This window comes from Centruroides sculpturatus, unplaced genomic scaffold (assembly GCF_000671375.1).
Source record: "Centruroides sculpturatus isolate CEXI.00-Female unplaced genomic scaffold, Cexi_2.0 scaffold1739, whole genome shotgun sequence".
In the NCBI taxonomy this organism is placed as follows: domain Eukaryota; kingdom Metazoa; phylum Arthropoda; class Arachnida; order Scorpiones; family Buthidae; genus Centruroides; species Centruroides sculpturatus.
In genome coordinates, this window is record NW_019386079.1 from 71,250 (window position 1) to 83,767 (window position 12,518).

At 28.9% G+C, this 12,518-nt stretch overlaps 1 protein-coding gene across 3 annotated transcripts; it reads right to left on the reverse strand.

Annotated features, from left to right (window-relative positions):
• Positions 1–8,019: 8,019 nt before the first annotated feature.
• On the reverse strand, positions 8,020–11,100 carry LOC111613459 (translation initiation factor eIF-2B subunit delta-like). 3 transcript variants are annotated; one of them, XM_023354815.1, is made up of 2 exons: positions 10,967–11,100; positions 8,020–9,660 (listed from the first exon to the last, which is right to left on the reverse strand). In XM_023354815.1, the coding sequence occupies exon 2, from the start codon at positions 9,625–9,627 to the stop codon at positions 8,101–8,103; it is 1,527 nt and encodes a 508-aa protein (XP_023210583.1). In that variant the 5' UTR covers positions 9,628–9,660; positions 10,967–11,100; the 3' UTR covers positions 8,020–8,100. The 3 variants fall into 3 exon arrangements, with proteins under 3 accessions (XP_023210583.1, XP_023210584.1, XP_023210582.1); XM_023354816.1 differs by having other exon boundaries at positions 10,845–10,974; XM_023354814.1 differs by lacking the exon at positions 10,967–11,100 and adding an exon at positions 10,725–10,860.
• Positions 11,101–12,518: the final 1,418 nt, after the last annotated feature.

Here is a 12,518-nt window from a genome sequence, read left to right on the forward strand (position 1 = left end):
TATCCGGCAAAAAATTCTAAACGACTATCCTCTCAGCACACCAAATAACGCCAAGATCTCCAATTACATTAACCTCTCTCCTCCCGCCACCTGTCAGGAGCCTTGATTATCCAAGGTCTTAGAATATAATCTAAGACCTTGTTGATTATCTACTTTAATTAATTAAAGAGTACTCCAAAATGTTCCGCTACTAGTGAGTGCCACCTCCTCTACCAACAATAATCACCTACTAGTTATTGCCTGTTTTCACCGCTAGAGGACGGCTAGCCAGCAAACAAACATAGGCGGGACGCTAAAGCCTCGTAGCAGGCGTCCAACTTTTCACATTAAGAAGAAGAGGAGGGCATGTATGATTATGTTCTAGACTTTTAACAGTAAAACATTTATTATTTTAAGTCTTTGTATGTCACGCTGACGGTGATTTGATCCGAGTGTAGTTGTAAGAACGATGAATATAAATAATATTTTCGAACTAAGATATACTGTAGTACCGGTACATGGAAACATGTACTACAGTACCAGTATCTGAGATAATAAACTGGTACCCGGTACATGCTTCCATGCACTCAGATAATATTCCTACGGGCATGGTCTACAATTCTAATAAGGTTCCAACTGCCTCATTCAGAGCTGTATTTGTAACTGTATGGCATTCTAGTTATAAAAAAATAAGTTTTCAATTGACATTTTTAATCTGCACAGTTTAAGCCCATTAGACTATTACAAACATGTATGTACTATGTTACTTATATAGAGTTTGAAAATATAAATTATATTGAAGCCAAATGATTGCTAAATTATATTATGCTATATTACTACTATTATTATTAATTAAATGCTAAGTAATATATAACTACTGGGTTTGGATGTTTATATAAATTATATTGGTTGGACTCAAACAAAGTTAAATTACAGTATTTACTCACGTATAAGGTGATCCCATGTATAGGATGAGGTGTGACTTCAAAGATCAAAATAAAGAAAATTAGATTTATTAATACAATTCTAATTTTATTTTATTTTAATCACAAATAAACTATCAAATGCATGTAAATGCACACATTGTCCCACAAAAATTACTGGCATTTTAAACTTTAAAGAAAAATCTTGTAACATCAACAATATAATTTGTTCATGTAAAGCTGAACAATCGTTAACCTTTTTTGCCAATTCTTGACAGTCAAGTCCACTCTCTGTTGATTACACTTAAGAGTTTCTCCGAATTCTGATTTTGGAATAATCATCTGTTTTCACATGAGGATGGATTAAAACTTATTTCGGGCTCCTGTGTGATTTTGGAATTCAATTCAAAAGCTTTGCTTTTCCTACTGCTATTCAACTTTACACCTGACAATACACTAGAATGATTCAAACAACTCAGACAAAATACTTTTGTTTTTAAACACCACAGGGTGAGAGCATCTGGTAAAAAATGCAAATACATGGTTTACAAAAATTATTGCAAAAAATGTAAAGAATCCTTTGCTTGTACGTATAGGACAACCTAGGTTTTTGAAGCAGTGAAAAATGAATAAAAACATTGTCTTATATGCGAGTAAATATGGTATATGCACAGTATCCATGACAATTATATCAGATAATTTGGTAAGAGTTGTTCTAAACAATTAATAGAAAAGTGTGTATACTTGATGTTAAGAGAGTTTATAATAGCATGTCTAATAATAATGATAATGTATCTACCTAAGATTTTTTATTTAAACTAATTTATATATGTTGAAAATTTTTAGATTGACTTCATGGGATTTGTGGATTATGCTCTTCTTCATAAATTTGAAAGTAAAACCAAACCTTGAATAGGTTAAAAGTATCAAATTGTGTATCTGCATCAAATTACATTTTAAAATATTCCAGTCAACCTTGTAAGAATAGTTACTGCTCTATTAGTCAATTCAATTTTATCATTGCAAGTTTTCTCCAAAAGTATATATTATTGGTAATAATTTTCATATAACATTTCTCTTAGTTTTATAGAATTCTGTTTAATTAATGTAAGATAGATGATATTATGCAGTCATTTCTCATCTGACAGCCATAATTCATTTTCGGTGACAAACATTAATGGAATCTGTTTTTAGTGTAGTATGTCACAAACAGCTTCCAGTTTATGATCATAAAAATTTTTGATATATTATATTATCATATTTTATGTAATTGTTATGAACAATACAATAAAAAAATGCATATTTATGAAATTAAATTTGGTATTTAAATGAAATAGTGAATTACTTTTGTTTTATTACCATGTATTTTCTAGGAAAACAAAATTGAGCTCCATGGCATAGAAAACTAAAACTATGTGGGAAAAAAAGGGTATAAAACTGATCTAAATCTAAAATAAAAAATTGTCATAGAGGTCAATGTAAATTGACAGCATTTGGAAACTTGATTGACATATAGCACACAACCAGCTTACAATCAGCATCTGTCCATAGACTTTACATGGCAAACTTTGATCTCTAACATCCTGGCCCACAGATCAAATTTCTGGTTTCATTGTGACATTGACCTTGCCGAGTTGTATATATTTGCAAAAATAATATTCAGTGGTCAAGCAGTTGCATTAAATTTCAGTCATAGACAAAATACTTTGACTTACATCAACACAATATATCGTAATTCCTGCTTTGTTTTAAATCTAGGTTTTTGAAAAGCTATAGTCATTAACAGGATTATTACAGCTTAAACAAAAATCAAATCTTCCATGATCATGATTGTTGAAGTTGCTATATGACATGATTACTAGCAATTTAACTTCTCAAAAAGACATTGATTCAGTAATGACAAATTATACACTCAGGCATACTGTTTATGTACTTACTTCAATTAGTGAATATAATTTTTTATCACTGAACAATTTTTAAAACCCTTTGTGTCAATAATCATTTAATGAGAAGTGACTTACTTGGATTTTCTATTACAGCACCGAATCTATAGTTGGATAATTATTTCAGTAAGAATTTTAACCTTTAACAATCCAATAAGGTTTTGTACCATAACTGACCAGTAGTGTTCAATAGCTACATCATTTAAAATTGTCAATATTATATTAAAATGAATAAAATTATGATGTATAAAAATGCATATATGACATTGATGAAACAAAGATGGTCTGGCAAAGCATTGGTGTGGATTAATGTTCCTTTCATAAAGAAATAGATAATAATGCTTTAGTTTCTAGCAAACTTGATTTATGTCTGAAATATATTTTAAAAAAACTAATTTATTATACCATATTTTACAAAAATATCACCCAAGTTTTTTTGGGTCCACAGATGTCCACTGCTGCACCACTGATTGTTCTCTCAACAATCTGTAACTTTCGAACTATACATTCAAACATATATATCTGTTTTATATATGTGCTTTATCACTGTATGATTTATTTGCTTGTGACTTTATTACAAACAATACAACACTATCAATCATTATAATTTCTGATAAATATAAGTTTACAAAATTAAAAGATCATAAATAATTACATGATAAAAACTGACATTAACAATACATTAAAGAACAGAATAATTTTGGAGGCATTAAAAATTAGTTACAAAATGTTCTTCAATTTAAAAAATAGAAAAAACCATGAATATTAGAATAAAAAAGTAGTTTATTAATATTACTATTAACAGACCTATTGAAATAAAATGTTAAGTGTTTTATTTTTTCACGTGGTTTTATGACATAGTTTACAAAAAATGCTCACAGTTTATAATGTTCTAATTAAATTAGGTTTTATATTTATTTCCCAAAGAATAGTGTGTGTGTGTATACTTTCTTGAAACATATTTTTGAATCTAGAATTTTAATTATGGCTTATTATACAAAGCCAAGTAATTCAAAACAAAAAATGCAAAGGATTCACTACTTGGTATAAATTACATAAAGTTGTCTAGCATATTGATAGCTAACACTTAATATTTCAACCATACTGAGGCAGTTAATACAGTAGAACCTCGAAAACTCGGCTCTCGATAACCCGGCACTCCGGATAACTCGGCCACACCCTGGCAGGCCAAAAAAATCCTTAGTTAATTAATTTTCATTATAGACAGCTTTATAAAAATATAAAAGCTCTCATAAAGTATTTTTCTGAGGTCTGTCTTATCAGCTAAATTACTGTGCGCACTGTATTCATTAATTTTCATTTTCATGTAGTAAAGGCTCTATGCCTTCATAAAGTATGTACTTTTCCTTTGTTTAAGGGTATTTGGGCAGTTTATTCTCTGTTGTATTCTCCAGCAAACAATACATACAATTACAGTACACTATTTTCTGAGGAAACACGCATACTTATTCTTTTTTAACCCCATTCCTGATAACCCAGCATTTTCACAAACTCGGCCACCCTTCGGTCCACATTAGGCCGAGTTTTCGAGGTTCTACTGTATTTCCAGTATGATTTTTCTCAGTTAACTTCTCTGTGGTTATAGGACCATTGCAGAATTTGATTAAGCTTGTTTTATAAACATGGTTTGTGATGTTACAATGCAGTTCTCAAATTGACATTATTGTATAATTAATATTTCAAAATTAATTAAGCAATGTTATATACAGGTAAAAATTCAAATATCTGGATTTTAAATTGCTAAAAAAATATTTTATGTACTGTTAAAATTATTTGAAATTTTTAAGATAATTTTGGAATTTGTATCTTAACATTTGATAGTAATGTTTTTTTTAAATGAAATTTTGCTAAGCTTAATTTTTTATTGCATACAGTTATACAGTAAGTTAAAAATATTTATATTTCTCAAATTGCATTAAAGGAATTTATAAAAATTACTAAGCTGCTGATTAATTTGAACAAGTCAATTTTTATAATTTTCTATCATTTTACAACTTTTGTTACATTGTGAATAAAGAAAATGAATTGTGGTAGTCCTAATATGCTAATGAAGTTGCATTTTAAATGTTTTATTTATAATATCTGTCCAAATATTGTGCATGCCATTGACTAGATTTCAGTAAAATTACTTTATACTTAAAAATTGCATTAATTATAAATTTACATAGAAAATTATTAAATAAGATTAAAAATATTATGAAAATAATTACCCTGTTTATTAATAAACATTTGTTCTTAAATGATTTTAATGTTCAAATTTCTTGCAGATTTTTTATGTAAAGAAAAATGGCACAGACTCAGAATCCTTTTCAAGTTCTTCTAATATACAGTTTGCTCATGATTACATTTCCTGTGACTTCATTTTTCCTCTCAAAATCTATTGTAGAAAATATATTTAATGTTTCAAGCAATCAGAGTTACATTTATGCTACTGCTGTTAGTGTTATTGCAATACATATAATTCTTGCTTTATTTGTTTATAAGGCATATAATGAAGACAAAGACAAACCATATGCTATTGAAAAAATAGATTAAAACATGAATTTTGATAATTATAAATGAAAGTATATAAGAAAAATTATTTTGTCTAATCATGATGTAAATATTATTGTAAATTTTGCACTTTTTTCTTATGTATCATAATTGTAAAATCAATTTATGTAATAAATAGAGATGTGAAATTGATATAGTTTTATTTTAAATGCTGAGATTTAAGGAAGAACATAAACAAATAGGTATTTGTAGGTTGAACTTTTGAAAATTGTAGCCCAATTATTAAGATTCAACACATTGATATTTCTCAAAATGAGGAAATTATCTTCTATTTCCTAAGTAGAAAATGATAACAATTCTTTCATTATTATTATTAGAAAGGTTTGTAAAACTAAGGAAAGTTTTAATTTCAATAAGAAAGGAAAATGGGTAACTGATGAATACTAATAAAAATGATTTTAAATTGCCTTCACTTTTATTATTACTGCATTTGTGATTGAACATGACTGCTTTCTAGAATCATCTTTCAGTCATCTTCAAAAATGCACAATTCTTTCCTCTGATTATAGTAAATATAGTAGGCAACTATTCTGAATTTTCTGAAGCTATACCCAGTCCATATTATTCTACTCATTCTCTATATACTTCTATCAATGTACTACTAAAGTAATTGCTTTCAAAATATTCTGTTAAAGCTTAGCAAACCCAGTAACTATGTAAATTAGATCATTTTAAATCAATAATTTATGACACTAATGTGACAATTTGAGATTTTGTTTGCATCATAATCCAATTGATATTGTTACCATAAATGTTTTATAATCTCATAAATAAAATCAGATGAGTATGATGATTAACAATTCAGTGTTCATTTTCAATTATATATATGTGAATTTGCACTTTAGTGAACCAATATACCATTGTATAAAGTCAAATTTTTGTTTTTTACCTAACATTACCTAATTTTTTTTGTTTACCTAACAAAGGAAAAAATACACACTATATATAACAGATATGGGCAAATGTGGTTCTTGCTGAAAGTGTTAATCTGCTTTATTATTTTTACAATTTTATTTCCAGAATTTTGTGAAAATATGTTTATTAAAAAAATTCAATGTGTTTTATATTTGTTATATAATAAAATTGCAGTACAGAATAAAGTACAGAACTGTGGCTCCCATGCATTTTGCAAAACCTACATTTTGTCTCCCACTGAACTTTTGCTTGCCCATCCCTGGTATATAAACTTAGAATTTAGAAACATTTTTTTGAATGTTCACATATTCACCTATAGGAATATAAAACAGTATTGATGTAGGTTATTTGAAATGTTCACAGTTCAGTTCTTGAACAACTTTTTCTGAATACTACAGGGTACAAGATGCAATTAACTGATCTCAAAGGGGTATTGTGACAATAAACAAAAGATTATAGTAGGAAGTCTTGATAACTGATACTTTGGAAGCATTTAAAGCAGGATAAAAGATTTAAATTAGATGTGCATGCTACACAAAAACCTACCTTTGCAGGGATAACTATTTTCAAATGCTGGAACTTTCTCCACAATATTGCCTAATTCTGAAGAAATAAATTGAAATACACAACACAATTCCAGCTACCAACAATGAAAACAAATTCATATATTTCAAAGCAACAAGAAAAAAAATCCACCAGATCTGGTGATTAAAAAGTTTTTCCTTAAAATTAAATACATCTTTCTAAAAATGAAAACTAGCCTAATTGTAAGAAATAATTTTTAAATGAAATGAGTATAATTTGAGGTTTTGGCAAGGAAGAAAAAAAGAGTATAGAGTATATATATAACTAAGACTGCAATATTTTTAAAAAGATTTGGTAATATCTGGTTACCCACATTAAACTTTCTATCAGCTAAGACATGAATTTAAAAATCGTTCCTGGAATTGATAAAAACAATTTGGAAAATACAAGTAATATTAATCCTTGTTTTATGAAATAAAAACAGTGGTAGCTAATGGATAGGCAACTTACAGTTGTATGATGAAAGTGAAAATAATCCTTTCCTTGATATAAGTGTTGTTTGAATGTGTGAATCAAATCTAAAGTCAGAACAGAATGAGGTTTCCCATGTATTTTTTTTTATAAAGTTTTTTAAATTGAAATTTTCTGCCCACATTGGATATTTTTTTAAATAAGGACTAATATTAATATAAAAACAATTTGGAATTGAATAATGTTTTGTTCACTGACTTGTTACAGTAATAAGGCTATTTATAAAAAAAATGAGCCAAAGACACCAAAAACTATAGGAAACTTGTCATAAAACGATTTATTTTATCGTATGTGAAAGCAAAAAAAATGCAGCTAGCATAAAAATTCATCTCAGCATTGTTCAGTAGGATTCTGCAATAACCTCTCAGTTTTGTATTTTATCTGAAGAATCATTTAAAAAACTATTCACTAAATTTTAATAATGTTATATATCATTTCTTTTTACACATTCTGCTTTATGCAGCTTTAAATACAATCATCTTACTCAAAAGAAAGCTTTATTAATAAATAACGGTGATGATTATTAATTTTTTTAAACAATTTTTTGTCTAAAAAATATTTTTTCTGTTAATTTATTTTATGAAAGATTTAAGTATATAAAAATTATACTCCAAATAAAACAATACATATAGGTGAAAAACAATTAGATTAGATTTTTAGTTACAATACTTTTAAGAAAGAAAAGCATACAATTTTATACAGCATTCATTTTAAGAATCTAGAATTCCAGCATATTTAACTCTCAACACTACTGGAACTGAAGTGCATGGTAATTTATCTTTTTCTGTAATTACCATAGCAACTAGATCAGGTGGAGTGACATCGTATAATAAATTTAAAAGATGTAATGAAGGTATATCCTTCCATTCTGTTAAACATTCCTTATTCTTTGAAGATATGATTTTTGTCAGGTCATTTGGATCACCTAATTCATTATGAACAAAGGCATCAGTATGTACTCTCTCACAGAATTTGTATGTTTCGCAACAAACTAAAACAGGTACATTATAGGCATGAGCTACTAATGAAATCTGGGAACTACCAATTCTAGACATAACATATCCATTTGCTTGCAAAGAATGAGCACCCAACATCACTGATGTTACCTCTTTCATAACATAAGAAATGGCATTAATAAAAATGTAAGAACAAGGTATTCCATGGGCCATAAGATGTTTAAGCGTTGCCTGTCCTTCTAATTTAGGTCTTGAATCCACTACTATTACTCTAAACTTCTTCCCTTTTTTGAAAGCATCACACAGTACTTTCTTTACTAAAGAAGAGCAAGCATATGTCATTATTACATCACCATCTGAAATTTTTTCAAATGCATATCCAGATATTGCTTCTTGAGCAAGTTCAATTTCTACATGAATAAAATCATCAATTGCTTTATTTAGTTGATCTTTAGCCTTAGCATCTGATATATCATTTGGGATATGTGTTACCTGCCAACGTAAAAATTTGACAGTATTCACCATACTGACTGATAGTGGTCGACACTGATTAAGAAAATTAACATACTGTTTTATTTTTGATTCTAGATCTCTTGATAACTCCTTCTGAGGTGGAGTTACATAATCTTTTATAACTTCCTTAAATGCAGCTAATAAAGCAACAGCACGACCATTAGAACCAGATATTGTTCCCGAGATTGTTTTTAAGCCTAATTTTATAATAGCTGGATGAATGACACTTCCTGAAAGTCCTACAAACTTCGTATTAGTATTATCCCAAGAACGAAGAGAGAGATGTGAAAATAAACGTACTTTCTTAAAGTCAGTTTTTTGATGATTTTCAAATTCCAAAGTTTTACTTTTTTCTACAGAGTGAGTAATAGTTTCAATTTCTAATTTATTTGTTTTTTCTTCTCCAACTTTTTCTGTATTTGATGTTATATCATCACCAACAACTTTATTAACTTTGTTTTCATTCAAGTTCTCAGTTTTTACTTGATTTTCTTGAGATTTTTCTGTTTTATCTTTATTTTTAACATTTGCTTGCTTGTTTGTTTGTTTTGCAGCTCTTTGAGCTTCCTGAATTGCTCTTCTTTCTGCCTTACTCTTTTTTGTAGTGGCAGCCTTTTTCTCAGAAAGCAAATTGCCATGCTGAGCCTCAAATGCTGCTTTTCTTTCTGCTTTCAACTGGGCTTTTGTTTTTTGCCGATTTTTTTCTCCTTGGATAGCTGTTGTTGTTAAATTAGATTTTATTGTAATTGACTCATCTGTGGCAGGCATTGTAAATTTTCAAAATTTCAATTTTCAGAATAACTGAAAAAGAGATAAATAAATAAAATCAATCATGAAGATATATACACATCGTAAATGTATATATAAAATAACTTAAATATTTAAGAAGTTGAACAGCTCCAAATATTATATTAATTAAATTATCAACAACCGTGAGGCAGATAATAGTGAGGGCTTATCAGACCAATGATGGGCACAAACACTTCGGGATCAAAGTGAAAATTTAATAAACACAAAAAAATTACTACATAAGTATGGAAATGAAAACCCAAAATGCATTTACGACTATTTTCAGGAAAATACTCCGAATTGTTTTACGTCGTTAGATAAAACTTATTTCTTCACATATTTTTGCTTGCGATTACATATTACGTCCTCACAAGCAAATAAGCTTCAGATATTACCGCACATGCACAAAAAGACAAGCGATACAAAGACAGAGTATCACAGTCGCAGCATTTTATTTTTTTAATTGTTAATATTATAGACAATTTTCTTACACGCTCATGTTTGTTACACAAAACGACTACTAATCCGAACATTGCGTTGAGTAACAATAATCCACAAAACCTTTTTTATAACAGTGTTGTGTCCTATAACAATCTTCACGAACGTTTTCGACCTCCACCGAGGTCTGCTTCAGGTGGTGACTAAACGGCGTCTCTTCTTGACCGCTGGAACGATGGCGCCCAAGATGTAAATAATGCGGCAGACCTGAAGCAGACCTCGGTGGAGGTTGAAAACTTTCGTGAAGATTGTTATAGGACACAACACTGTTATAAAAAAGGTTTTGTGGATTATTGTCATGTTTGTTACGCTTCAAATATCACAATATCTGAAAATAAATATGAAGAAATAAACATTTTATTTAATAATGTAAGAGTCTAAAACAAAAATTAAGCCCTTTCCCTGTAAGCAACAGCTTAACATGTTACTTTTGTTTTAATATATTGACAACAAAATCAATTATAAACGATTATCAATATGTTAATATTCAAACACAATTTAATGTTTATTTTCTCCAATAAATCAGTCCAATTTCATATTTAATTACAGATAATACACATCAAGCTTTAAATACTTACCAAAATAATAATATTTTCACTATTTCTAACAAGCAAAATTAAAATTCAGTCTTTTAGGATAGAGATGCAGAAAAATGAATTGCATCATTCTTAAAATACATTACTCTAATTGATACTAACGTGATCTGGGCAAATGCTATTCTCGAACCGGAAGATCTGTTCGTATATATAGTTATCGCTAAGAGCAATTACATCTGATAAATTATTTAAAAAATGTATTTTAGCAACTTCGAAGATCTCACCTGCCACGTCGCACATTAATGACAAGAATATACAGGATAAAGTAGACTGCGCGAAGGAAAACAAACTTCGTAAAAAGACCGCATCCGTCACACGGCGCTGATGTCATTAGGGATAGATTTTTCTGATTGGTTTATGTGGAAATTTTACAATATTTACGCTTTAGAAATATTTGAGATTAAAGCGTTGTGCTAAAATTAGCTTTGAAAAAGCTCGAACTTCCGCATAAAATAATACGTATATATTAAAATATATTGACTAATAAAGATTACGGAATAAAAATGTTTTAAGAATTTCAGGTTTCATACAGAACATTCGTATTGTTAAAATAGTTTTTATAAAACTGAACAAGACACAAACTGTTATTAATTATTAGCTTATGATATAGCTGAAAAGAAATGTATTTTACTTTCCCAGCTGTTATATATACATAACAAGAGAAAGTAATGAAATCGTGTCAAATTTGACCCTACGAGTTTTTTGCAACTCTCCACGTTTTGAGACCTCCTGAATCCAAAAAAGTAAAAATATATATGTATATATATAAATTCTATGGATATGTATGCAGGGATGACATTCGAAATATTTAACAAAGGGTTCGTAACAGAAAATTTTTCCTTAACAATTTTTTTTTTTCGCTCAAATAGTGCATCGGAAGGCTCTAGTTTAGTAGTGTTACAGAGTATAATACGTATATTTTAATATTTTTAAAAGAATCAAACCATTGAGAAATGTTACATATGTTTAACAAGGTTCGGAAAACTTTGAAAATGTTAACAACGGGTTCGGCCGAACCTGTGCGAACCCGCTGAATATCACCACTGTATGTATGTATGTATGTGTTTGTGTGGTTGGCATCTATTTCGCTTAATATCTCAGGATTGGGTAATATTAAGAAATGAAATTTGGCATGGTGGCTTGTATATGAGGGGCATTGATGCTGTTAAATTTTGAGGTGAAAGGTCCAGGAAGTGGCGAGATAGAGAGGGATCGTGTGTCATATATAGAGTGGGTAGGACTTAATGAAGATTTTATTCGTTACTAACATTTATACTTTTTCATAAAACTCATCCCTACTCTCAAAATTAAGCCTTTTGCCAGTTTATAGTAATTAAAAATATAGAAAGTTTTTAGAACAAAATATGTTAATAGATGGCGACACAAATTTTTTAATTTTGCATATTATAAAAGTTATTTTTTAAATAAAAACTCATAACAGCCGGGAAAGTTACCAACCCGTTGTTAACAATCAAACCAAAACCCAAATTTTATATACCATTTAAGCTTAATTTGATTATTTAGTGAAATGAATAGATTGTTTATACTTTTTTAAAACTCTTTCCGCCCTGTCGGCACTAAAATGGCTTATTTTAGCAAGCACATTTAACAAGGAAGGGCGGAAAGAGTTAAATACATATGTATATATATTCTTTCATAGATAAAAATCCAATGATTAAACATCAATTAATTACAGAAAAAAAGGATTCGATAATTTTATTTTATTTTCTCTGTCAGGTTTCACAATTAAAGACTTCAAGATTTTTCACGACAGCT

Coding starts and splice junctions, on each gene's coding strand:
- LOC111613459 (XM_023354815.1), bottom strand. CDS start 9,627: ATGCCTGCCACAGATGAGTCAATTACAATAAAATCTAATTTAACAACA.